We start from the raw sequence: 27,440 nt of genomic DNA, 5'->3' as shown, positions 1-27,440 counted from the left end.
AGTGGGAAGTTTCTCCTGGAGGGTTAATACATTGTTAAGGTGTTTCTTCCACTGAGGATGGAAGCTGAACACAGCGTTTATCTGCTGTTACTGCCACGTTGCCCTGATTGTGGCACTCTCGCTTTAAGCTTGTGTTGAGGGGAATCACAGTTTTGGTTTACCTTCCGGTTGTTAACAGACTTGTTATTTTCAGTGAGTAAAATGTATCATATCTTTTTAAGTTCTATTGGCATTAGGCTGACTATATCCAGAAAGCCTAAATCCACAAAGCCAATGATATGCAAACATTAAAAAATTATATAATTTACAGATTTATCATTTAGCATCTCTAGGTACTTTTCAGTCCATCCAGGCAATCACAGGCCTGTAAGTCTGATCTTAGTAGAAGGTATTAGAAGAGCTTTTGGAATAAGGTATATTTAAAGATATGGGTGTAAAAATAAAATGATATATAGTTCAGCTTGTTTATCAAAGGTAGATTGTGCCGATCCAATGTAATAGATGTCTTGGGTATGGCAATGGTTTTATAGGCAAAAGTAATGTAGTAGAATTTGTTTATGTGGAGTTCAGTAAAGTATCTGAGATTGTGCTGCTTGGGGAAGTTGATAGTGAAGCTGGAGAAGGTGAGGATGAATCGCAGAGGTGGTGAAGAATTCGTTCTGTCCTGCAAGCAGAAAAAGGAAGCTTTAGGCTGAAGGGAGGTTACTAACAGAGTTATCCAAGGATAAGTATTGGGCTAGACTTGTTAAATGTTTTCATGATGGCAGTAGTACAAAAAGTAGGAGTCAAAACTTGCTTGTGAGCTCAAAATGGAGGAGGAAGAACCACCTCCGTGTTGGTTGCCTGTAGATTTTATGAGAGCAGCTGAAGCCTCTGGTGTCTGCGATAGCAAGGAGCCAGGCGTGATGCACTCTCCTCCCAGTCCTGTTTTCAACTGTTAGAAATACTGTGTAGCTCTGGCAAAACAGACCTGTAACCAGAAAAGAAATCACTTGCCTGACGTATTTCAGCATTTTGCCTGCAGTTTTTGCGCATAGTTATTTGCTGTTTTAATTAAATGAGAAGCTAGCTTGAACTCAGACACTAGAAGAGGAAATAAATTTAATATCCTTTTTAAGTAGTGTGTGTGTGTATAGATAGAGAAGGAGAGTTCACATGGAAAAAACTGTATTTTGTTTGCCACTAATACAGTCGTCTTAGTCATAGTGAAACATTTATAATTAAAGCTAGTCAATAAAAATACTATTTCTGTGTGGATGAACCAGGTTCTAAATCTCGTTTCTATTCAGTTTTTGCATTAGCTAAATACATTTCAGCTGAACCTTCGAACAGACCGTGCCGCCTCCAGCGCGAATCTACGCAGTCGTGTAATGTGAAGGGATTGGTGCAGTGGTGCTGTGATGTAGCAGGCCATCCTTTGTCTTCCCAAAGTACCTGACCGGTGCCTTGTGTAGCTCGAGATGCCCAAGTTACATCCTTTGCAGGATTAGGATAGATGTTAGCTTGTGGCTTGTACTCTGCCGCGTGCCAGGTCTTTCCCTTAGAAAACTTAGTATGGTGGTAAAAGTAGGAAGCAACTCTCCATTTCGGAGATACAGGTCGCAACTTTGCTCCGTTATACTTGGGATGTATGTGTTTTGCAGTGTGCCGTTGTCACGAGGTCTGGTCCCACAGACGTCCTCATACATCTAATCCCAGAAGGAGCCTCGATATCTTTCCCCTGCGGTTTTTGGTCCCAGCTCTCTTGACCAGCTTCAGCACAAGCCTTTCTGCCCATCAGTAGTCCAAGCTCTCCCGTTTCCTCTGCTCTCTGTCCCAGTGTATTTTCAGGAAAGAAAAGAGAAGTAACAGGCTAAACTTTCAAATACTGATATTTTCCTTAGAGTAGAAGAGTCTGTCTTTTTCCCTTGTAATCATTATAATAGATATTAAAATTTAAGCATAACTAGGTATGTTTGATGTGTCCACTTTGAAATACGTCTCTGCTGAGGTAGGAAAAAAAGTCAAGGAATACATACCTTTATCTGACAGTTAATAAATGCACCCTGTGTTATGATCATCTATGGAATGAAGAAAAATGCTTCAAAACTGATTATTTTTGTGAAACCTGGATTTGTTATCCCTGGCAGAGACGGTAGAAGAATATCTGAGGGGCTTCTCCGTCACATGTATGAATTCATTTGTCCTGTCCCATATTCCCTGTGGCAGTAAATACTAAAGGTTCCCTTAAACCCTTGAAAATCCCAGTGAATACATAACAGGGTTTTTCCTATCTCTTCCTTATTGGTGTAAATGCGGTGGTGAAGACTTTGAGCAAGAGTCCTTTCCTACTCTATTTGCACACACAACATTGTGCCTTTTATGTGGAGAGGTTCTGTGGTCATGCCAAGGGAAGGGAAGCAACGTCCCTATGGTTTGCGTCAGAGCACAGGTGGGCAATGCAAGAGAGCTGTTTCTCCTCTGAGAGCTCATCTATTGTTGTCGTTAAGAGTTTTAACATTGTTTTGGTCCTAATTTCTTTTAATATTTAAATTTTCGGATGAGATTTTTTCCTATGCGTAGATAGGAGATGAGTTGCAAACTCATTCTATTTAATAATATTAAGAAAAAAAGATAATTTTGTTTTCATTGCTCTCACAGTTCATACGGTCTTGAGAGCATGCATGTATGTAAAATATTATTGTTGCATTTTCCAATGTCCTTATTGAGCTTTTAGAATTCTGTCTCAGAAGAACAAATGTTACATAATATGTAGCAGATTTTAAAGTTTTCAATAAAAAAGGTTTTTGCTCAGCAAAGAAATGAAGAACCTGTTCAGTTGCTGTTCATCAGTTAGGCATTCAAAAGTGTTCATATTATAAAATCATATAGGAAATCTATAGACGTTTTATCTTATATAAATCATGAAGTGAGTGTAAGAGGTCAAACAAATTCAGCATAGCCTAAGGAAAGAAGGGATGTTCCAGTCGTTATGTCATTTTTTTATTACTGCTAAAGAGTAACGCTTCTGTAAATGAACATCATTCCAGAGGAAGAAACTGATTTAAATTAGTGTCTTAAATTTGGGGAAAAGACGAATACTTGCAAAATTAACAAAGTCTACTTCTGTAAAAGAGGATGTAATATGTTTTCACTTACTTTCACTTACTGTACTTGCACTTACTATATGTTACAACTTACTAACTTTGATGCGATATGACATGAAGTGTTTGTCAAGACTCACAGTGGTGTATGACCAGCTATACTGCGTGGAAACGATTAAAATTTCCCTAGGTATACAAAGGTCTTTCCAGACTGGAAGGGACAAAAGGAAACTTGTCAACAAAAGCGGCAGTTTAATTTAATGATTTTCTATTTGAGTTCATGTTCTTGCTGTGGGCAGTGCCTTGATTAACATTACACATTTTGTATTCTGATCCCTGATACAGATGAAGTATCTTTTCTTTCTCGTCGAAAGAGGTTTCAAATTTGTCATGTAGGAGAGGATTTTATCTTTTTTCTACGATACTAGGATTAGGAAACTTACGTTATAAACCTAGGTGATTAACCCTGGTTGAATCCCATTCCTCTGATGTTAAATGAAGCAAAAAAAAAAATTACTGTCTTCCAAAAGAGAGTCTCTACTTTTGTTTAGTGCGCTAGGATATGGACCAGAAAATAGTTATTCTGAATCATATTCTGTAGGAAAGCCTGAAATATTGTACTTCTAGATCATACTTCTGGACTGCAGCGATTCTGGTTTTCGTTGGTGCCCCGTATGCTCAGCAGAGTCAGCGGTCATTTGGTTTGCTGTCCAAGTCCTGCAGTTATTTGTGTTGCAGCTTTTAATCTTCTGTCCCATCTTTGTACCTGGTTGACAGAGTTAGACAGAGGTTTCCTCCAACTTCATTTTCCACAGAGGTGGAAAATTTCAGCAGTGCAGAAAATCTCATCAGAACTTAATCCACCCTTATTTTTCCTGTCATAGAAAAATTCATTGGCTGAATATCAGTGGATTCAGCTGACCAGATGGTAAGAAGTCCAAGGCACAAAATCCTGACAGTCATTTTTATTTGTACTTTCATTATGCATATATGTATTTTCAGAGTCTTTTGACGGCTTTTTACAAATCTGCTTATTTCTGGAAAGAAAAAATACACAATACCTCACTGATGCAGCAGAACTCAAGTCTTGCCCCAAATTAATATTCTGCATGACTGTTATGGTACATTCCACGGACATGCTGTCTCCTTTCTTACCTCTCAGAGACAAGTTAAGGTAATCTTCTCTTTCCTGTTAGCCTGTGAGTGCTTTCTCACTGGCCCTTTCACGCCAGTGATCCACCCTCTTGCAATAAGCATTGAGATCCTTCCTTTTTTCCTTCCTATAGAGCAATGTTTGCTGCTAATCACACCAGTATTTCTCCCACTTTTTCTGCTGTTACCAGCTTTCTCCCACTTTAAGTACAAATTGCCATACTAGATCAAACCAAAAGCCCACCAGACCCTGAACATGTCATTAAGAGTGGTGTGTATTGAGGCAACGATTGAGAAACGGAGGGTAAATACTGACTGATGCTTCCTCAGTACTGACTTCTCAAGGTGTCTGGTTAGGCGACCCTGTCTGGCATTTGTCTCACCTACCTTAGTGCATCTACAGCTGTGAAGTCCACCTCTGAGCTAGTCATGGGCTTCATGGTCAAGGCAAAGAGAGATACACTATGAGTGTGCTTCATCTGATTTTTTCTAGAGTTGAGGATGAGATGAACGGTGCCCTGGAACTGCCTGTTTCTCCTCCCTGCCAAGCAAGGGAGCAGAGGTGATTAGCCCGTATGTAGATATGTAAAATGGAAAGGAGTTCCAACCCACGTGTGTCCACATCTCTTCCGCCTCTGCATTTTGGCTTTATTACTGACCCTTATTAATAAAATGCCCTTTCTGAGGTCGTCTGCAAAGTCACTACTTTTCACTTACTCAAAATAACCCTAAAGAGCCATTTCTTTTATGATGCCTATAAGAAATTAGCCAAGTAGTATGCAGTTCTATTTCCCTTACTCATCTCAAGAGTGAACTGCCCAGCTAAGTGGAAGGGAAAGATGGAATGATGGAAGAAAAGGACGAAAGCATACTGAAAAGGAAGCTGACAAAGACTAGCAGGATAAAGTGTGCAAGCAGAGTAGGGAAATTAATTCTATTGAGCAGTAACAAACAAAGCAGTGCCTTTATTGCTATACTGTTTATACTATTTCTGTGCAGTTTCTCTTAGAAAAAAAAAAAGAGTGAAAGATCATAGACACTATAAGCTGAATTACCTCCTTACCTTGTTGCACGTTTTAGATGCTTCTGCAGTATAGATGATAATACTTTCACACAGATTCTTCGTGATTGTTTTACTCAAATTCAGATTAACAGAGTTTCAGATTCATTGCAAAGATGACATTTTACATGAATAGAAGTGTTTTCTGATGTAACTGTGGTTTGTTTTTTTTGTTTAATGTTGAAGGTTACAGCGATTAGTCAAAGATCTTCAAAAGCACCTCCAAATGCAGGATAGCTGCTCCTTGGTGAACAACAAGGTTTCTGCTCTGGACAGGACTTTAGGAGAAATCTCTCGTATTCTGGAAAAAGAGGTATTGTGACTGTTAATATGTAATTTATGATTAACCTGTAAACTGTCTTGCCTTGTCTTGTCTGTAAATTGCCTTCAAATGTCATTGGTATGAATTTGAAAATGTTTTAAGCATGTATATAGGTGAATACAATAGCAGAGGCTTTCCGGTTTCAGAGCATATCTGAAAGGCGTTCTCCTCTTGAAGAAAGTTCAACTTTCCAAATGGGTAGGCCGTTATGTAAGAGAGAAGTCTTTATATTTCAGCACTGTAAGTTAACACATCTGGTGTTGATTCCTAGAGACAGGCCATCTAATAAAATACGACATCTGTTAATATGCGTGATAGTTCCTATTTTCACAGATATTCATGCTTCAGGATTGACTTTTTTGGGGGTTAAATATATAAACAATTATTTTTGATATAAACATATTATGTGTAATGGTAGGGAGGACTTGGAGGACAGAAATAGTGTTTTTACCACTGTTTTTCCAGTAAAGCTTGAAATTCGCAGAGAATATCCCCTGTCCCCCATCCAAATCTGCACCTTTCTTCAGCCGATGCATTCAGGTCTCCTGTCATGAGCTTGATGCCTATGCAGAATGATGTGCTTTAATCACTAGTGAAAGATGAATATTCTTTTTTTTACTTTGAGGAGCCACAGGGTTGCATAAGATTTTTGTTGTCTATTAGTTACTTTAGACATGTGTATGCTTCTACCACAAGTAAACAAAGTTTAAACAAAGATTAGACATGGATTAGTTTCCAGTTGTGTTTTCTAGCATTTTAGAAGACTGCCAGATTTCAGTAGATTTTCAACTGCAAATTTTATGAGTCTGAGTAAGTGATTTTGTATATGAGAAGGTTTAAAAGTTGATGCAAGCTTGGAAGTTTCAGTGATGTGTGCCATGAAGCATAGCTTTATTATAATAAACTGTGATAAATACTCCTTTATTTCAGGCTCACTGAAATTTAAGTACCAAAAAGGCCGTAATAAAAATATGTATATGTTGTAAAAGTCAAATCTCTTCAGAACGAGGAGTACATTGTTTGTTTTCCAGTTTGTGCTAACACATATCAGCTATGTTAATAAGTGGAGTTGGACTCAAGTACTGAGGAAGGCTAATGCATCTGTTTATCCTGTGCCCTTTATCCTCTTGGTATAACCAAAGGAGACTGCAAAAGACCTCCAGCCAGGTCTGTTCTGCCAGGAGCCCTAGTATTGATTAGAACATACGGTATTTCTAAGGTATTTGAGTCTTGCTGCTGCCCAGAATGGCTAGCCTTTTTTCTGTTCTCACCTCACTTGCTACAGCTACCATGGCTTGTGCCCCATCCATGGGAAGGAAATGGCCGGTTAGGAAGACCCAGAAGATCTCTTTGCTTATTTGCAGTGCAAGGGACATAGAAGTTTTCACAAGTTGGCAGATTATGATTTAATTGAAAGAATAGATCTGACTTAACACCATTTTTCAGTGTTAAGTTAAAGTATTTTAGTGTTTTCATGTATGTGCTAATAGGGATGAATAATTTGACTGGACAGTCATCATTAATAATGGTTAATAATCTTACATTGCACCTGCTTTGGGGAAGTGCTAAAAATCCCTAATGGCGTCAGTTCCACATACAAACTATAACAGCAATTTCATTGCAGTCGGAAATTGAGTGATATGCAGAGAGAGATCCCATGAAGCATAGCTACTGAGGCACCCATGTATATTCATTGCATATTAAAAAAACATATACTCCTAGCCTTAACAATTCCAGGAGGTAGGAAGAAAGGTAAAAGAGGTGAGTGGAAGAGAACAGATTACAGATGCTTCTTTTGAAAGGGACACACTCTGGTAAATGAAATAAATTTTTATCTAAGTGTTTAGTGAGCTGGAAAACCCTGTATCTGGCACTTTCAGACCACCTACTTGCAAATTTTAATTTTTTACTTTGTGACTCTCAGTATCTAATTTGGCTTTTGGTTACTCTGAAAATTTCAGCCTGTCATAGTTTGTTTTTATTATATTTAATTGAAAACCTCCAATTAAAGAAGCCTTTATTGAGCTGGCTAAATATTTTACAAATGGTATGTCTTATCTACCTTACTTCAGTTTGTCTTTCTGCACATTGTCTTCAGGTTACGTTTGCCATGCTGCTTGTGAGGGACTACTAAGTAGTCATCTTAATGCTAAGACCTAATAATTCACTGGATGTTGCTTATGGTCTGATCAATGCAATTAAACTTTAAACAGTTATGGACAGTCTTTTTAACTCTGCAGGCCAAACACTAAGTCCCCAGAGGACTGAGTTGCAAGGCTTATTCCATATACCTGGGTGTGAAGGACTAGAAGAGTTCTGGGAGTGCTTCAAAGTCAGCAGATGACAGTGGTTCACAAAGCTCTATCACTCTTCTCCAGATATATCTGGTTTGAGGATGCAGCTACTAGCTCCCTCAGCAGTGTGGCAGTTCCAGCCTCAGCAGTTCCTGGTGGTCGTCTTTCCCATCAGCTAGAAATTTGGCAGAGCCCCACGGCCTGTCAAAACATACAGCTCCGTTGGGTGGGACCCAGTGACAAACTGTCTGAGAGCTGCATGTGGCTTCAGTGCGACAGGTTGGCCACCCCAGCCTCTGGCATCTTAGTAGAAATTTAAAAGAATGTGGGGCATAGCAGGACATTAAATTCATGTATTTTTCTAGCTTAATAGAGAGATGGGGAGACACAACATGGAAGGAAATCTAAATCTGTCAGCTATGTCCAGATACACTGGAAAAATGGCCTCTTTCTAGAGAGATGGCCTCTGCAAAATGGTGTTGGTATCTGACTTTCCCCTCACCTCTGCGTCAGTGGCTAGTACTTCACTTTCTTTGTGGGCGTGGGCGCACATAAAATGTGTGGTATGCGTGTTTGTAGTAGGTAAGAATAGCTAGAAAATTACATTTGTACAAACTGGGAGAAAGATGTGGTGTTTGAAGCTGGAGTCTTTGGTAGATAGATGTTTTCAGGTTTTGGGGTCGGTGTAGCTTGTGAAGAAGTAAATTCTGAAGGTCAGCTAACAATTCACTTACTGTAAGTGCCTGCTGTTTTTGTTTGCTGAGTTTGTTGTTCTCTGCCAGTGCTTCCTTTCTTTTGTTACTAAAATTGGAGAATGTGCTCCTACGAGCCTTCTCTGTCATAAGCAATTTTTCCTGAATGGAGAACCAGCTATCAGCAGTGTGATCCAGCAAAACTGAATGGCAAAATGCCACCTCCTATGGATCTTGGCATTAAAGCAATCCTTCCAGCTTACATGGCATAGCAGATTGGGAGGGACTGACCGCCCCAGTGGATTGGTAATAAAGCAGAGAACCCTTGTTCAGTGGAAGCTGTATGTGAAATTGGGCTGCCTATCAGTACTAATTATCAAAATGGTGGTCAGCAGTCTCCAAGAAAAACTTGTTGTTTCCAATCCAGTTTTATCCACATCAGCTCACAGACCTCAGAAACCTTCGTTGGCTCAAAGTGATTCCATATACATAGCTGCAGCAAAAGAGCTGATTTGGCTTCATCTATCCAAGTTAGACTTTATGATGTTGGTTGGAAGAGTTCAGGAGACCACGGACTGCTGCCTCTGATGCCGTCCTTGTTCTCTAAAAATGGTATATTATATCAGTATTAAGTTCATATTTTTATAGTATATTTCTCCTCCATCACCTGCTGTATGTTACAGTACTTTCAAATATCTTTGAAATTCAGAAGTTAATAGGCATTTTTAAGTGCATATATAATATTAGCATTAATTCATGGATCTACATACTATCAATCTTTATTAAATCATTCACAAAAATAATTGAAATTTAAAAGGGAATATTCTAACTAGTTTCACAGTGGATGAGAAGATAGATTTGTTTGAATCATTTTTCAGTGGCTTTGAAATACTCTACAGTCGACCTCTGTGTAACAAGCAGTGCCTGCTATTACACTTTTGTGTGGTTTTGCAACAGTGGATGCTTTCGTTTAGACATGAAATTTTGTATAGGCAGTTTTGCAGAATATGGGAAGTGAAAACGTGCTTGATGGATGCTAGAGCATCTGGATAATAGCAAGCTGTACTTCCACTGTATTTTCATGAGGACTGTTTTTAACCTGGGCCATTTCAGTGATCTAGCTTATACTACATATCCACAAAACAGCTTTTACAGTAAGGGGCAAACATGATTAGCAGAGACTGGGGGGAAAAAAATTGAGCCAACTTTGCTGTCACAGCCAGCCTTTTGTGGTGTTACGGCTGTTTTGAAGCAGCACAGATCTGTTGAGTTTTCCTGGAACACTACAAAGCCCTTATTTTTTGGATAGGTCTTTCATGGATGGTGAATATATTATATCCAGATATGAATGTTGGGAGGATATTGTTATGTTCTAAATTTTTTTCTGATTAAATTTGTAGAGCTGCTTTGTTTTATGGTAAAATGTTGGGATTTTTTGAATTGACAGTGTAGCACTTGCATCTTTTTTTATTATTTTGACGTGTTCCATCTGCTGCAACAGCATCTTATGTCTTATAATGCAATTTCTTGCTGCATTAGGACCAAAATATTTGAGTTTTCCAACAGAAGATGATATTCTGTATACTCTTTTGCCAGCAGTTAGAAAATGCCTGTTTCACATCTATAATCATGAAAATTAGTTCTGAGAGAAACCAAACTAATGAAATCTGAGGAAGGTGTTGCATTACTGTGGTTCGCATTTGGTATCTATATGAATGAGAGCTCTGCTTGAAGTTTTTCACAGCTTACTCAATGTGGAACAGTTTCTAATCTCATGTTAAGATCTTAAGTAGTGATCACTGGCTAGGATACATAGTGTACTCTGCTATTAGTTCTTTAGACTGTTGATTAATTTTAATAGTGCTTTTGAAAGAGTTGTGACATTTTCGAATTCTGCAGTGATTCTCTTAATTGTCGAAAAATTCATTTACTGTTTATTTCAAAGTATAGAAATCACGTGGTTGTCTGAAGGCTATGAAAAGATTTGTCTGTTTTGAAAATTACCTAAATATCTTTGGAAACTGTTATTGAAAAGTGCTGTATCCAGCCTCTTATCAGCAGGTATTTCCTGGGATATTTTTAAATGAGATATGAATTACAACTAAATGGTAACTGTGAATTCTTTGTAATATTTTCCTGCTTATTGGATCTACAGTGGGGAAAGAAGAGGTAAATTTGGCAGCATAAACAGGCATGCTTCTTCATTTTGCTGTTGATTTTGGTTTTTACCCCCAAAAGTATTGCTCTGCCCCTAGAGAAGGCTTATTATTTGTGAGGGTCCTAATCAATAAGGTCAAGAAAGATTGATTTCAATAGCCGTCACTGTGTTTACGGCACAGATCATACGTAGTCATTTATAGAAGTGGATAGTAATTCTCTTGTTAACTTGTGAGTCAAGAAATCAGCAGGCACATCTTACATGCCACTGGGCAGTGAAAAGAGTCTTGATGGTGTCAGTCATTGACAGAGAGGAGGAGACTGACACTGTTAATTGAATTTCCCTGGAGAGCATAAAAATATACCATAATGTAGGGAGAAGAATGAGGGAGTGGGAACCAGGCAAGCTGTCAGGGTGTGTGAGCTGATAACATTGATTTACCCTTGCTAATGGCCTGGGTTGAATAGAGAATTGCCCTAAGGGAGGACAGAGTTCACTACAGTAGCTCCTTGCTGCTTACTAAAAATTCTTCAGACTTGTAAGTGGTAACAGAGAAGTATTGCAAAATAAAATTGATCAAAAAACCCGCTTTTTCAGTCATACTGTGGAAAACTGGATTTTCTTTCTGTTAATAGTTCAAACTGACTGAAAAAATGTATTTATTTCCATAAGGTAATCAATGCAGTGTCTCACCATTAGAACTCAGAGTTTTAACATGTTTTATCTTGACTTGTGAAGTTCATAAAAAGAGGCACCTTTCAAATAGAGTCTCACCAGGGAAATGAAGATTTTACAAAGAATGAAGTAAAATATTGAACTATTATCAGTAGCAGTAAACAAGAAAAATTAATACTGTGAAATTTCTCAACAGAAAGAAAGGTTACTCAGTTCATTAGAAATTTCATATCCTTTATGCAAACTTGAATCACAAAAATAGCCACATACGCAAGATTGGCAGCCCTATCTCATTGGCTTTTGCCTTCAGGTGCAATTGAATCTGACTTCAAATTCCCTTTTCAACTTACTCTTTGTCTGTCCTATTTCATAGTAATGAATAAGAAGTTTTCTCGTTTCTGAACTTCTTTTATAACTTGAGAATATTCTAGGATGTAGCATGACTATTGTGGTCAAACTTGCTTTTGTCCTGCATGCCTCCCAGGCCTGCTGCACACACGCAGGTTCTGCACGTGGGGCCGAGTGATCGCAGCGATATAGCAAGAAGAGTTTGTTTAGTGTAAACTAAAAGGTTTTTACATCAGCATATTTTGTGGAAATTTCAAATTTGGGAAACCAGCATCTCTGAGGCAAAAATATATGTTCAGCACTGTATTTTTTTTGAAGTCCTATCTGGGCTTGTTCTAGCACCTTGCATGCTTCTGAACGCAGAATTCGTAGCCTGCTACCGGTACCCTGTGCAGCAAAGCGACCTCTACAGCTTTCACTTTGAATCCCAGACATGGTTTCAGCGCTGCTAAATGAAGGAGGAGCGACTTTGCTTTGCTGCACGTGGTTGTTGGATCTCCAGAGGCTACTTGGTAGGTCTACGTTAGGTCTACGTGGTCTTACTTGGATGAAGGTCTACAATTGCTGAAATACTGCCCCCTATGTCAGAAAAGTATTTGCAAGCAAGCAAGTTGAAGTGCAAGTTTTGAGGATATGACTAGGAGTATGGCCATTTGATGCGCATGGCCTTTGTTCATACATGTATTTTAATTAAATAAACAAAAGATATTGAAAGTCATGAACCACAGTGCTGTACTAGTTTTAACTAGTTAATCTTAAGGGATATTTGTACCCATTAGGGTCATTTGTCCTCGTTTCCTTTAGTAAAATCAAGCAGGAGACATAAATCCAGATGCTGCTCTATGTGCCTAGTATTTCATGCCAAGATGATTCTACTACATATATTGTTAGGGTTCTGCTTTGTTTGTGTGTGCTCTGTATTCTTGCAAGGCAGTCCTTGGTTTTTATGCATTTTCTCACATCCTTTCTGGCAGAAATTCTGAAAATAAGTTATATTCATTTTTACCTCTATTCTGTTTAAATGCATATTAAAAAAAAAAACAAAAAAACCCCACCAGAACACATGCAAATGTTACCAAAAAGCCTTGGCCTGATTTTGGGAAATTGTCATATAGGACTCTTCATGCTCTCAATCAGGTACACTCAGTGTAAGATCTCCTGTCAATGGGCCGTTGGTGCTAAAAGAAAAACTCATGTACCCTGTTCAAGAAGGCACAGCTGAAGTTTGAAACTGCAAGACTGAAATAGTTTCTTGGCCAGAGTGCTTTTGATTTTATACATGTTCATTCTTTGAAACTAATTTTACATATTCATTAGCAAGGGCAGCAATGTATTTCAGATGTACAAGGAGTCCAGGATCAGCTGTTCATGTCTGACTTGTGCACTCATACAGAAATATCCTATAATAGGGAGCACTTTCAGAATTCATTCCTATATACTTTAAAGAAGAGTGCATGTATCTTTCTATTGCTTGCAGAAAATTAAGTCAGCAACTAAAATGCTATTCATAATCTTTTAATAGCCACTTTGCCCATACTGGCTAGTGCTGGCTTTCTTGTGGCAGTATTTGTAAAGGAGTTTGCAGTACATCTTGTGACTCAAGGCTTGGGTCATTACCACACTTCTACCTCCCTGCAAATCAGAAGCTAATTTTTCCCGTCCAACTACCCAGCCAGAGGCACTCGTAAATTTAATTGGCCAGAGCCCTTGCTTTGATTTATGCTTGCCTGGCGGGGGGGAGAGAGCAAGAGAGAAAAAATGCCAAAATAGATGCAGATAACTCCAAGTAGAGGCAACAGCCAGAATGCCACTTCTCGGATATGAAAATTGTTTCACGTAGCGCCACAGGCAGGTTTTAACCCTGAAGGTAGCGAGGGCTCCGTTAGCCGTGCCTGCCTAGCCTCCCTGAAGGTATGGAGGACAGGTCGGTAAGCTTTCCGCTTCCTCCTTTCTTCCTGTGGGATCGTCTGGGCATTGTTTAGGTACCAATTTATCATCTAGATTCTTTTAGAAAACACTAAATTTAAATCTGTATATCCAATTGATCTGACCACAGATATATATTATTAGGTCACTTCTGCTTTTAGCATTTATTTCCTTAAGTGTATAGATGTAACCTTTACTGATCAAAAACATTTTCTCTTACATACGCGTTAGGTGTTCCACTGACTGAAGTAGATATGTTTCTGTGGCTGTGAACGTGGCCTGGTCAAGAGGTTACCGCCTCTCAAACGGTCACTGTTTCTCAGACTTGCTGACACACCAGCACTTGTAATTTCTCTGTAAGATTTGTTTAACTTAATCCAATTTTTAAAAGTCCTACTTTTAAATATTTAAGGTATTCCAGATGTCTTTGACAGGCTTGGGCTAGGCAGAGACTCCACGCACTGTTACTCTGAGAGATGTGGCAGGAGGTGACCTTCAGTAAGAGGAGGGCAGTGACAAGCGGTGGAGGGCAGTAGCCTTTTCCCCTGGCTCAGCTGCTGCTAAAACACTGTAGTTAAATCATCATAGTTAAATTTGTGCAGTAGTACATGTTCCGTTTGCACAAGCTCTTAATGTATCTCACCCTCTGATTGAGAGTCTGACAGGTGCCGTGTCAGTGTGATCTTTGGAGGGCAACCTTGTGACTTGAGGAATCCAAGTGCAACAGTTCATCTGCATAACCAATTATTTTTACACAATATATTTCTTATATAGGTTAGATGAATGTTTATTATGCTGGCGATCCTGTTGTAACGTTTGTAAGAGAGTGGATTTGTATTGCCCTTAGTTTTATTAGAGACATTTCATCCATGGAGGGGACCAACCCTGATCTCCCCTGAACCATCATTTCTAGGGATGGCAAGCAGTCAGTAGCGTAGCTAAAGCTGTGGAAAGCATATCTGCAAATGAGACCACAGTTTTGAAAATGATATTCATCACAGCACAAGTTACAAGTTTCCTTTAAAGGAGTGATTTGATAGAGAAGATCTTACAGATGGGTGCTAAGGAGAAGGCTGCAGCCTGAGCTCGCATGGTGGAAGGGCAGAGGCTTGAGGTGCTCCAGCCTTATCAAACAGTACAGCTGAAGCTCACTCTCTTCATACAAATAACAACTAAAAGTACCTGCTTTGCAGTAGGCTAAGTTGCAAGGGAATTATTTTTATTACTAATCAGAAATAGTATTCTCACTGGAAGCAGGTTTCAGGGGAAAAGGAAAGGTGTAATTTTGTAACTGAAAATACTCTTAATTGACTACAGTGTTTTAATACTTTAATAATGGGTTCTCAACACCTACAGCCTCTAAAAAGTGCACTCTCACTGACCATTAAGGGTTTATTTAGTGTCAGGAACATTTTTGTTTTCACAATTTTGAGATAGATTTTCAGCCTCCTGCTTCAGCAGACATGATGTCAGTTATTTACATTTCAGAAAAGTGTTTGTTGTAGCTTTCAAATACAAGGGGGCGGCAGGCAGGCAGTGTTTATCCCCTTGGAAAGGCTGTCGGAAATGACTGGCTTTCACAGCCCAGAGACAGGCCCCGTATTTATGTTTTATTCTCTAAACCGCCAGAGCCGATGGGTACGGTGACCATAGCCAGTGTGACGATTAGTAGGTCAGTTTGGGGAAGGTACACTGACTTCAGCCTCTCCAGCTATTTATGAAAATTGGTTTTCTAATAATACAAACTCTGAATCATCAGAAACTGAAACAATAAAATTAGAAAGTGCTGAAGAACTGAGATTCAGAACAAAACCAGTGGTAAATGGCACACGTTTAAGCTTTTGTACCATTCCTAATAAATTTCTTCAGAAGTCTTTAAAGAGATTTAAAATCATGTACATATAGGTATGCACACACCAAAAGAGATTTTGGAAGGCAAATACTGCATCATATAAATACGCAATATTGTTTTTTACTTAAAGTAATACATGAGAATACAATAGGAGTTATAATTCTTAGCCTCTGACATATTTGATTTTGGTGAAGCTGGATCAAGCTGTGTAGGTAGCTGCAAGTTTCTAGCGTAGCATAGTAACGTAACCATCAAAGAAAGGACTGAAAGACCTCTGAAAGTAGTGGCTAACTATTCTTTATAGAAATACAGAAAGCTTTAGTAAAAAAAAAAAAAAAAAAAGGAAATGATAGATCTTTAAGCTTTTCTTAACTTGCTATTGATTATATTTGAGTTGAATGTGATACTACTTTTCCACGTAATCATCGTTGCTTTGAATAAATAGTAGATAAGATACTGTAATTTCATATCAAACTCTTGAAGTAAATTTGAATTCATAAACTAAGCAAGAGTAACATAAAGAGGTAATATGTCTTATACTAGATGATGTGATTGAAAAAAATCAAATTGCCTTTAAAGCACATAAGCCATAGCTTGACATTTGCTGCTTCTGTTTCGTAATTGAAGAAAATGTCCAGATATAATTAGAAGCAGCAAATTTTAAAACTAAACTTTGAGAACAACTGATCAGGGTATAACTTAGTTCGGTTAATCAGGTAGACTGCTTGGAAGAAAGGATGATTAGTATGTCCGAATATATATTTTATTTATACACGCACACGTGCACACACACACTAATATGTATTAGTATATCTGAAGAAAGGAGGAATGTTAGCAGGAGGAGCAGTGATTTTTTTTTAAATTTGTGATTCCTGCCCTGGAACATTGAAGGGTTGACTGGGAATAAGGCAGTGGCAAAAATCTGTGGTCCTGAATGAAATTATGGGTTTTTTTTCCATGCCAAACTATTTTTCTTGGCTTTTATGCAGGAAAAGGAATGGGTGGAGAGGGGAAGCGGGTAATAGATGAGTTTGGGAGTTGTGAATAGAATAGTTTCCCCATTTCAGTAGCAGAACATTTGTGTAGCCAAGCTACAGTCGCTAATCAGCAAGGATAAGAGTATCTATGCCTGTAGAGGAAACCCAGCATAAAGTCTGTCTAATCCATGGATTCATCAAAGGAGACGTCAGCTGATCGATCACCCTCTCACTGCATCAGAAGCAGCATCACACGTTTTTATATGTTTTAAAAAGCTGTTTTAGTGGATTTATCTGAGTCGGGGACTAGTGGCTTTACCCAAATCATAGCCGGACTGTCCATAGTTTCTAATCTTACATATATGCATATGCACACACAGACACGTTATAGGTGTGTGTGCACACACGCACACAAAATGCTTATTCAACCAATTATGGTATGTAGCTTTTCAAAACTGATTAATTTCTCAGTCTGATTGAAACTTGTAAAAGCTACTTAAACGTTCATTTAAACATTATTTTAGTAATGAAAAGTTTAGTCAAGATGCCAAACTTATATGGATGTATTTGTGATTGAGAGTTATTTATAGTTTTCTTGAAAATGTGGGTTGCTTCGCAGAAATCATCATTGTTTTGTTGTTTACTTAATATCTCCCATTCCTCCACTAGAGGACACTACTGGCAGAAGCAACGGCCTGTCCTTTTAATCCTTAGAAGCAGTAAAACTACTCAGAAGTCAAATCTTCTTTCTGAAAGAAAAACGCTTACATAACAATTTTTATTTGCTGAACACTAATGTAACTTCTAAGGCCAAAGGTATTACCCATGAAATTAGTTTGCATTTTAATTTTCAAAGTGCTGTGTGTTTAATTATGGCTATCTTCTAAATACAAATGAAAATGTTGGCGAAACAGGCCCCAGTTCTGTTCAGCTGTGTGCCACTTAGGGTGCATATGTGCTTAGAAATCGCACAGATTTTTTTCCTACAAAACTGGGCAGGCTGCACCACGCGACCAACGGCGAGACTGACCCCTGGCATCAGCCAGCAAGGCAAATTCAGGACAAAAGCAGCAAAAACCAAGGCAGCAAAGGCTCCCCTGCCTGCCACCCTCGGCTCTGCATCCTTTCCACCTCTGCCCTCACAGTCATGCAGGGGAACCCTATGGAGTCCATATGGCTCTTAGCCATATGAAGATATTTGATGCATATAGCTCATTGGTTTACATGCAGAAACCTCCTTTTGTGTTCAGCAGTTAGCATTTGGTGGCCAAAAAGTTTTTAAAGAAGAAGCACTATTTTAACTTTTTCTTTGCTTACTTCAAGGTTTTTGGGTGCTGCTATTCTCATTTATTTTAGATAATCAGAATGTATTAGCTTGACCTTCTTATTAGCTAAATGTGCTATATGCTCCATATGGAGATCGAATGAAATTTTTTTCTTAGTTGTAGTAGAAACCAGCAACGCATGCCAAATATATATAATGGCTTTTTGGTTTTGTGCAATGCAAAATTGTACTATACAAATATTTTCTTTAGATTATATTTTCAGAAGCTTACAGTATAAAAGTCATGAGTTCTGACTGAAATCTAAGTGCCTAAAACTGTGCTACTTATCAGGAACAGAAGGGAGTATCATGTTGTCTTAAGATCACAGATCCAATCTAATTTGTAATGGCACAGTTTATCATACAACTAACAAAATTTATTGATTAGTGAGACTAATAAATGCATTCTAAAAGCTCATGTTCCCATGTAAACAGAGTTAATCTGTATGTGTGGCCTGATGAAGTAAAATGCCTGTACAGCATGGGGGAAATGAGTTAGCAGCACATGCTCAGGTTCTTTGACCTACTGTCAACAAAGGCATTGCTTTCTGATGTATTTTATACTGCAGTATGAGGAAGTTCTGCTGCCAAATTTAAAAACTGCTTCAGTTTTTTTATTTATTTGGATTTTTTTTCCAAAATTCTCACTGTCTGCCAAGCAATGCTACATTCCAGCTTTCACAGATGTGAAAGCAGGATCATGTTCATCAGAAGGAAGTAGATGGAAGAAAGCATTTTACTGTACCTGCGGAGTAGAGAATACAGAGGAACAGGTCTTTCCTCCCTGGGCCAGTGAGGGGGTGGTATTTTTCTGATTGAAAAGATACTATGATTATAAGCAGTAGAAAACAACAGTAGCTGTAATTAGGATAAGTTTAGATACCTTTTCAGATAACTGTATGATGCCGCAGGATTGAAAAGTCCCTATCTTTTCTCTCTCTTCCTACCTTGATAAGATGAACACCAAATTAAGGCAGAAGTTCTTGTTGTTCTGATGCGGGAGATCACACTAAATTTATTGAGACCGTGACTGACATCGCTCTGCAAGAGACAGTTTTTGTATTCTTATTTATCTGAGATTTAACAAGCGTTTTTCCTCATATTGCACTGTGAAAGTAGAGTTCTCCTTTCTGTCCCAAAGGTATTTACCATAATCACAGTGGTAGTGATAGTAATTGCCATCCTTTTTGAGCAAGTTCTTCAGTTTTTTGGGTTGATACCAGCAAGCAGGAAGAAAGCACGTTACATCTGAATTGCTGTCTTAGACCTTACTTTTACTGTTAGAGAATCATCAAGACGTTTCTATCAACAAACGTGCCTAGCTTTTTTCCTTGGGCCCAGGATACCCTTCATTGCACAAGTGTCTGGCTGCAGATGCGTAATGCTGAGGACAATTACCTTTATATTTGTTTCTTTTTTTAAGAGACAAAACACCAAACTTAGATCGGCCAGTGGTGGGGGTGGTTAAGGAGAGAAAACACTGCAGCTGATGAGCTTCCTCTTATGCCCCATTTTGCAGGATATGTGTGTCTGCGACCTATGCTTCAGAGCATGGAAACGTATTATAAAAATCTTTGTATGCAGCTTTGGAAGCTATGGCAGTAGTCAGTTCCAGTGTTGCAGTGATGACACGGGAAGGGAAGTTTTCAATCAAATTTAAAGCTGAATTAGAACAATTTTTAACAAGATTTAAAGTCAAAGCCCGAAGTTTATTAAACATACAGAGTTGCAGAACTTAAAAATAAGAGTTTTACCAGCCAAAACTAGAACGCAGGCCCTTAGATTTGTATACTTTACCACCAAAAATGTAATGATTTTGCTAAGACAGAACACGACACGGAGGATTCTGTGCGGGTACTTCCTTTGTCATCGCAAGGGTCGCTCCAGCCTTTAACTCTCCTTAGGAGAACACAGAACCCGAGGACAGCACGTGAACTTGGGAACTGAGCAAGCAGAGAAAATTGCTGGCAAATCTGAGATGTTAATAACACTACCAAGAATTAATTTGATTCTTTAGACCACTGAGCTGGGAGACGGCACTCCGTGTCTACTTCCAGCACTGAGTGTCCATGGTGCACACTGCCAGGGAAACGTGGTTTGGAGAAGGTTCAGCAGTGTTCAAAGACTTGCATCCAGCAGACTGTGCTGTACCTACTGTCTTAGCTGCGTATGGTCCAGACTGCTAGTAGTAGGGAAACAGCACGTGATGTGATCACCTGTGGCAGCCGCTGTGGTGCTAAAACCCCAGGGGCTGTCAGTTCAGAGCGCAGGCTGCGTGCGGACGCAGGAGGAGCTCTTGGGGCAGTGTTTTCAGCCCAAACAGCCATTCCCTGTCATGCCGGGAAAAGTCAATAGGTCGGGTCTGTGTTGTGAGCTGCAAGTTGAAACAGGCAGCTTTATATCATCAATAATTCGTTTGCCCAGAGGTTCTGTAATCTCTGGATTAACCTTTTTCTCGAGATGAACATATAAATAGGAACTTGTTACTAGAGGTCAGCCCCAGACTATTTTTTAACTTGTTTGCTGGAAATAGTATTAAAAGGCAAGTTCAGTTCACAGATAAGCTCTGCAGCGTTCTTATTCCAAGATTATTGAGAAGTTAATTTGCTGTGCACGGCGCCCGCGGTTGAAAACTGCTGTGTTGATTTCTGATTCTGTGGGATGCATTTGAGCGTCGTTGGCTGCCAAGGCACTTCTGCTTTACTCCTTGTGACCTTTCCCTGTCAGGTCTGGCATTTTTTCTTCAGCGTCAGTTTACAACTGATGGTCCAAGGTATACAAATTTGTCTCTTCATTAAACTTTACAGGACAAGAGATATGTTTTAATATAGTTAAATCGGAGTAAATAACCACTGTTAATGATTTCCTGCATGTTTTGTTTTCCTGCATGTGGGACCTGCCTACCTGTGCTAGGTGCTTCCAGCTGACTGCCCCAGCACGCGTGTAGATAGAGTTCAGGTACTGCAGTGAGGTTACGGGATTAGAAAATGCCCTATGCAGGTGTGTTGTCTGTTAATGAGCAGGTGTCAATTTAGAGATCATGAAAAAGGAACAATTTTTTTTATAGTGTTTAAAGAACTGAAGGTTTTATTTCATTTAGTCTCATGGTACATGTTGATGCACACATATTTTCTTGAAAATATTTTTTTTCCAATTACACTTCTGACTTGAGATACCTAGAGATGCCCTTTGGTGCCTGTTCTCACGTGCAGAATACTTCCCAAACTCGGCACGTTAATCTACACAGCAGTCCTTTATTTCTGCCTTGTGGATGAGGTAACAGGCAAACAGTCCGGGAGGTTACAAGAGAGTGAGTACCCAAGGCAACCGGCGTGAAAGCTGTGTTTCGAGTTCAGGTGTTCTCGACTGCCCCACAGGGCTTCAGGCAAGCAACCATATCTCTCTCTCTGTATCTTCTCCCCAGTATTTTTAGTGTCTTTCGTTTTGTTCGATTGCACTGGTTTTCATAGTTTAAGACCAGGTGAAAGCGATGCTGCTCTCTAATGGCTGAAAGCTTTCCGGTAGCGCAGTGTCAGCCATAGGGACCTCAGCATCAGCGTTACAGGAGGTCTGTGGCTTTTCTGCTCACTAGACTGTTTCTTGTCCAAAAAGTTGCTGAGAGAGAACAGGGCAAGGTCACGTAGTGGTACTTTTAACATATTTGGGTACTTTTACTTGGGAGATTGTGTGATCCAAACGGCCTAGATGCTAGAGGCTGAGCCGCGCAGGTGAGCATGCAAGCACTGAACGTCATGCCGGGAGTGAAACCCCTTCTGCAAGGTAATGCACCTCTGCCTACGTACCGTGCTCCGCAGCTGGCGAGGTGCTCGGTAAGCGTCCTCTGCTGCGCGAGGCCACTGAAGTTTGTCTGGAGTGTAAACACAGAAACCAGAGGCGCTAGCTTATCTAAGGCTTCGGAAGCAGCTAATTTTGCATTTTGCTTCGAGGGACGAGGTGTGAAGGAGTGGCTCTCGAGTCCGCCTTTCCCTGGTCTTACATAGATCTGCTGCAGGACCTTGGGTCCCTTAACGCTTAAACAATGCACGAGGAAGTAATTTGCACAGCTTGTATATATTTGTAATAACTATGTCTTTAATGTGAATAAATACTTCCCCCGATGGTAAGCAAATGTTACTAAGTCAGTTTTGGCTTACTTTTAAATCTTAAACATGGGTTCAGTTTTGCAACGTTTTTACCTCTTGCCAGTTGATGTGTGATGCTCGAAATTCTGTCATGGGACAAGTCACTCAAATTTGAAAAGCTTTCTGAGATGTTCGGATGGAATAATGCATTACTGTAATACTCATGTCACCAAAGAGAAGTATTACAGGGAAAAAAATTGACTATTTAGTAGAAAACATTATTTTGGTATACTCTCTCTCCAAGGATTCTTGCTAGAAGACTAATCAGAGTGGAGATTTCATACACATACTAACATATCTTTGGATTTGTATATGTATATTTATGTATTTATTTAAAGCGGGAGCGGGGAGAGGGAGCTAGCCCAAGATTCAGTTGTCTGATTTATTTTTCTAGGGTGGCTTTGAACACCATTTCTTAGCCCCTGACATTTTAGATAGACTTTTCAAATACTGGATAAAAGGAAAAAAGAAAATTCTTAAAATAGATGTCAACTATATTTTACTAATTATTATTTCTTCATTCAGTGGGAAGTTTAACAAGTACAGAATAGAGTTGAACAAGTTCAGTATGTTCAAATAGAAGTCAGTATGTATCAAAATATTTGGGTTTGATTCAGGATTTTTTTATATAAATAAAGTGTGTGTGTGTGTGTGTGTGTGTACACACACACATATAGACATACACATTCTACCTAACAGTTTTGGCTGCTGAGGTCTATTCAAACAGACTTTCCAGATCAGCTTTTTCTTCAGACATAGCAGACAACGTTAACAGAAAGAACTCCTTTGACAGATCAAGAAAAATATATTTTTTAATCCACATCAAATTACTGGTTGTGGAGGTTTGTCTCACTGGAAGGGTGTACATAGCAGTATTCTTTAAGTTAGTTCAAAAAGATTTCAAATGCTGATGTTCATACTCAAACTGGGAAGTCCCAAAGTTGCATAGAACAGAGGTGGTACAGCTGTCATTAAATCATTTCAGAAGTCAAAAGCTGATCCTGCTCTACTTATTAAATAATAATAATACTTTAAGAGAAGAAATGTATAGAAGTGAGTACTTTGGTAGAGGACATTGGATTTCACCCAATAATTCTTGCCCCAAATTAATAAATTGTGATTTAACTACGATCATATTTTTCTGGGAGATGCTCAGTTTTGATTTAAAAACTTAGGATATAGTTGATTCTCAATCATTTTAAGAATATTATGCTAGTCATTAATTACTCTTGGCATTAAAAAGTTATTTTATTCTTACCTGAATTCATCCAGTTTCAGCTTCCAAATAATAGCTGTTACTTTGCATGGTCAGAAGTCTTTCCATTCAGGTACTTCCGCGCTATGATCCAGTCTTATTTTTACTTTCCCTAGCAAAAACTAAGCGGTTCTACCGTAGTGTCTCATGATGAGGTAGGTTTTTCTGGCCTTGAATCTTCTGTTTTGCAAATCTTCCAGTCTGTCACATGTCTTGTATGAAGTAGGAGCAGCAGAGCTGGATAGGAGTTTTGGCCTTGTTACTGTTCTGTACGCAGAAATCAAGAACTATCATTACTTGATGGTCACTTTAATTCACTGTATGTTGCTCTGTATTAGCCACTGACTCCTATAAATGACTTATTTCCCTATGAATTATTTGATTTGATTTCAGAAGAATACAGTCGTTTATATTATTTGAGTGCTTTAGTGAGTTAAACCCAGAAAAGCCACAGCACAGGTCTATTGCCCTTTTCACATATTTCACATATGTTGACATGTGTATCTGGACAGATTGCTTAGGTGGGACAAAAGAACGTGTTCCTTTTCTAGTAAGGGTTTTTTAGCGGTATTTATTTTTCTGAACCAAATGCCAGATGAGGTGATCAAAACACTATTTTAAACTTTGAAAATTAGCAGGCTAAATGCGAATTTGCCAGACATACTTGTATCATTGTGTAAGTGGTGCTCCTGAAGGTGTCACAGATGCCAAACCCTGATAAAATCCACCCTATCTTGTTAATGAACACGCAAACAGTTGTTGCCCATCTGCTGCCTCTGTCGCAAAGGTTAGGCAGCCCTTCCTGCCTGATCACAGAGGACGTAATTATTGTCTGTAGAAGAGTCAAGTACAAAGACGGTTCATCCCGTCTGACCGCTGCTGCACTGCAGGCCACCAAAGATTAACAGCTGCTTCTCCTTTGATTAGGTTAGGTAATAACAGTTACTTTAGTTAATAATTGGATGGATTCCCAGGCCATGTAATTCAGGTTTAGGCTGTCATTTTTTGCTGGCATGTAGCTGAGCTGTATTCCTGGAATGGAGCCTGTAATCCTATTAGTCACTTGTCACTCAAGCCAGAGGAGAGAGAGGAGAGACGGGGAATTCAAACCTGTGAAGGTGTTGTAACAGGTAGGTAGGGAAGGCAGGCACCCCTGCCCAGTCTGCAGGGAGCCTGCTTGATTGTTTGCCATGATAAAAAAAGAAGAATGTCCGAACTTTAAAAGTTTATTAAAATGTTTAGTTCATAATTAATCCGTAAAAGTGTTACACGATTCATTTAATCTATTACTGTTTGTTTGCTTTGCGACGCATGCATGAGCATGTACACACGCACGCTCCTGTTGGTGATTCATACACTGCTGCACTGAAGCTGGTTTCTCTGTGTTGTCAATGACAAGTTTATAATGGTCCAAAGATTAGGGATACAGATTTAATATCACCTTAGCTGTGTTGGCTTTCCTCCTGTACAAACATGACCGCTGTATTTCACGATGACACGGACTTGTGAACGGGCAAAGAAAACAAGTCACTTTTTTTTCCCTTGTATTGGCTTCTGGTGCTACATCTGCATTGTCAAAATTACATCTCTGCTCATTACTGCTATTAGAAAGGTTCAGTCAATTTTGGTGGCATCCTCAAGGCTTTTGTACCTCCACCTCACCTCTTAAGAAGTGCGTAGAAGACAGTAGTAGTCATTTTTGCCAGCATGTTCATTTGTCGCTGTGTCCTGCTTCACCAGGTAACTGCAAAACTGAAATCGTTATATACTTAGAAATTAAATTGTTTTAAAATGTTATTTGAAATAGTTGTTTATTTCTGCAAATATATACGAGCAAAGCCAAACAGCTTCACATACTGTTCCAAACCCAGATGCATATAGTTTTTTTCTTCTGATCCACAAACACGAATACCGTTCTGGGGCTGCCTTTGCTGAATAACCTTCCCAAAATAAATATGCAGCCAATTCTCAAAGAACAGCTTCTATGGTGAAATTGTGAAATGGGCCTCAGATAAACATCTAGCTAAGTAATTCGGGAGGCTAATTTAGGAGTCTGGAGGATTCTTTCACACTGCAAAGAACAGGCCATTCTGGTCGGTGCTCTTTCCGAACAGGGTTTTAGTGTTTACTCCCAACAGGATCTGTCATTTTTCATGCTCCTGTTGTGCCTGTCACCTTGATCTGCTCGGTGCCTTGGGTACTGCCCGAGTAAACGTGATAATTACCTGAATGGTCTTTCATTCTGACACAGAGTCAAAGGGCAGCCAGTTTACATAAGAATATTATTTGATCAAGTGGTTTTGAATAACTTATATACCTCGGTCTACTGCTTTGAATTTCTGAAATGTTTTAGTACGTATCAGCTAATATAGGCTTTAGGCGCTACAGAATATTAAGTGAGTTTAGATCATGTTGTGAAGGATATAGGTTAGTTTTAGGGGAAAAAGGAAAATTGGATGAGATATTCTGCTCCCATATGTTTATGGTTTAAGAAAGCCTTCTTCAGATAAACATACAAATATTTCAAAATTTGAAAATCACTTCAAGTACAAGTTATTTTAGACATATATTTAAAAACAATTTGGTATTATTTGACTGCTATACTTCAGAGATAGAACAACAATTTTTTTTTTAACACTGGGGAGGTTCATCCTTTGTACTCATCTTCCTACCTGAGGACACAGTACACTGTGCATAGCTGAGAGCTTTGTCTCTACGCAGCTGCTTTTTTCACTGCTTCCTCAGGCACCGCAGTCATACAATATTCACTCTGAAAAAGGCAGTAATGCAATATGCAGGTGACACTGTGCTTCTCTGGGGCTAGGGCACGTTTTCCCTTCAGTTCCCACGACCTCTCCTGACCCAAGGCCAAGTTTGGGAGCTGCCCCTGAACCTGGCATCCCAGCAGAGCAGCACAGTTGTATGGTGATTCAGCTCGCTCTGCACTAGCAGTTACCTTTGTAACCACCACTGTGCTTCAATAAAGAGGTATAGGGCTCTTGGATTGCTGTGACCTCCCTCCCTCTAAAAAGAAGCCTTGGAGGTAAGTACTTTAAAGAGGAGGCCAAGAGGCAGTGGTGTCAGCAGTGCTCCTCATCACTGGGTGCCAGTTTTGTAGACCTTCATAAGCACGGCAAACAAATTGCTCTTGCATCTTTCCAGGCTTTGGAGCTGTTTTGTTTCTTCCTTTTAAGTTTTTTTTTCCTCTCTCTCTCTTTCATAGACATACTTACTGATTTTTCTCTCCTCCTTCCCTCCCCCCCCAGTAGCTAACCATCAAAATGTGAAATTATTTTTTGTGAGCAATCTTGAGAGCAGAATAATAGGACTTAAAACTAAATGATACTAAATTGGTTGAAATTAAAAATTCACTTCTGTTTGATAGAAAACTGCAGTAGTAAAGAAAATCTTTTAAAATGTAAGCTTGAATTTTAGGTAAGTATTAGACAAAACTGAAAAAAATCTGTCTTTCCAGAAGCGACGGTGAAAAGGCTTCAGTCTGGAGGGGAAGGAGAGCACATACTAAGTTAGACATGTTTGCAATGTGATGCAGAGCTTTGAAAGATTAATATTCTTTTTGAATATGTTTGTGAAGATACCCTATCAGAATAGAAGGATGTTGTAGCTTTTTTTGAGTGTGGTTCTGGTGACGGATTTGGAAGAAAATGTTCTTTTCTGGACACTTTGTTATTGGGTGCCTATAGAGAAAAGAGGAGTTAGGGGAAAAAATGCAGATAATTGATATTAAAATATTGCATGAAGTATAAAGGAAGAAAGGGATGAGTTTTGTATTAATGAATACATAGTAGTTAAGAAACAGGCCAAGTGGGAAAATGTAGCAGTGTACAATTTCAAAAATGGAGTAATTACTAAGGAAAGAACAAAACGAGTGTAATAAAATGAGATATAACTCAGAGTAATGGGGTGAAATAGAGAAAGGGCGTATTTGGTCTAAATGACAGGAAGGACTTCTTCACCACAAGATCTAATAGGTTGTGGCATAATCTCCTATGAGAAATAGGGAAAGTGCGAAGTGCTTGGAACGCTTAAAACTAGAGCGGACGTAGCACTAAGAAATACATGGCAGCAAATAAGTCGTCATGTCACATGAATGATCTTTTTTCATTTTTGTGTCATGATGCAAGCGTGATGATCATGTAAGAAGTTCTTGTGTGCATTT

General features: G+C 39.1%; 1 protein-coding gene across 8 annotated transcripts in view; it reads left to right on the top strand.

The window, feature by feature from the left end:
• The window catches only part of SCAPER (S-phase cyclin A associated protein in the ER), a 232,453-nt gene that overhangs the window by 141,604 nt on the left and 63,409 nt on the right, over positions 1-27,440 (top strand). For all 8 annotated transcript variants that reach the window (XM_068958301.1, XM_068958307.1, XM_009681555.2 and 5 more), the window contains exon 23: positions 5,482-5,608. In XM_068958301.1, coding sequence (XP_068814402.1) covers positions 5,482-5,608 — 127 coding nt within the window. The remainder of the gene's footprint in view (positions 1-5,481; positions 5,609-27,440) is intronic.

Source organism: Struthio camelus, chromosome 12 (genome assembly GCF_040807025.1).
Source record: "Struthio camelus isolate bStrCam1 chromosome 12, bStrCam1.hap1, whole genome shotgun sequence".
Lineage (NCBI taxonomy): Eukaryota > Metazoa > Chordata > Aves > Struthioniformes > Struthionidae > Struthio > Struthio camelus.
Note: the sequence above shows the minus strand (reverse complement) of the source record. Positions and strands in the feature narration are given on the sequence as shown.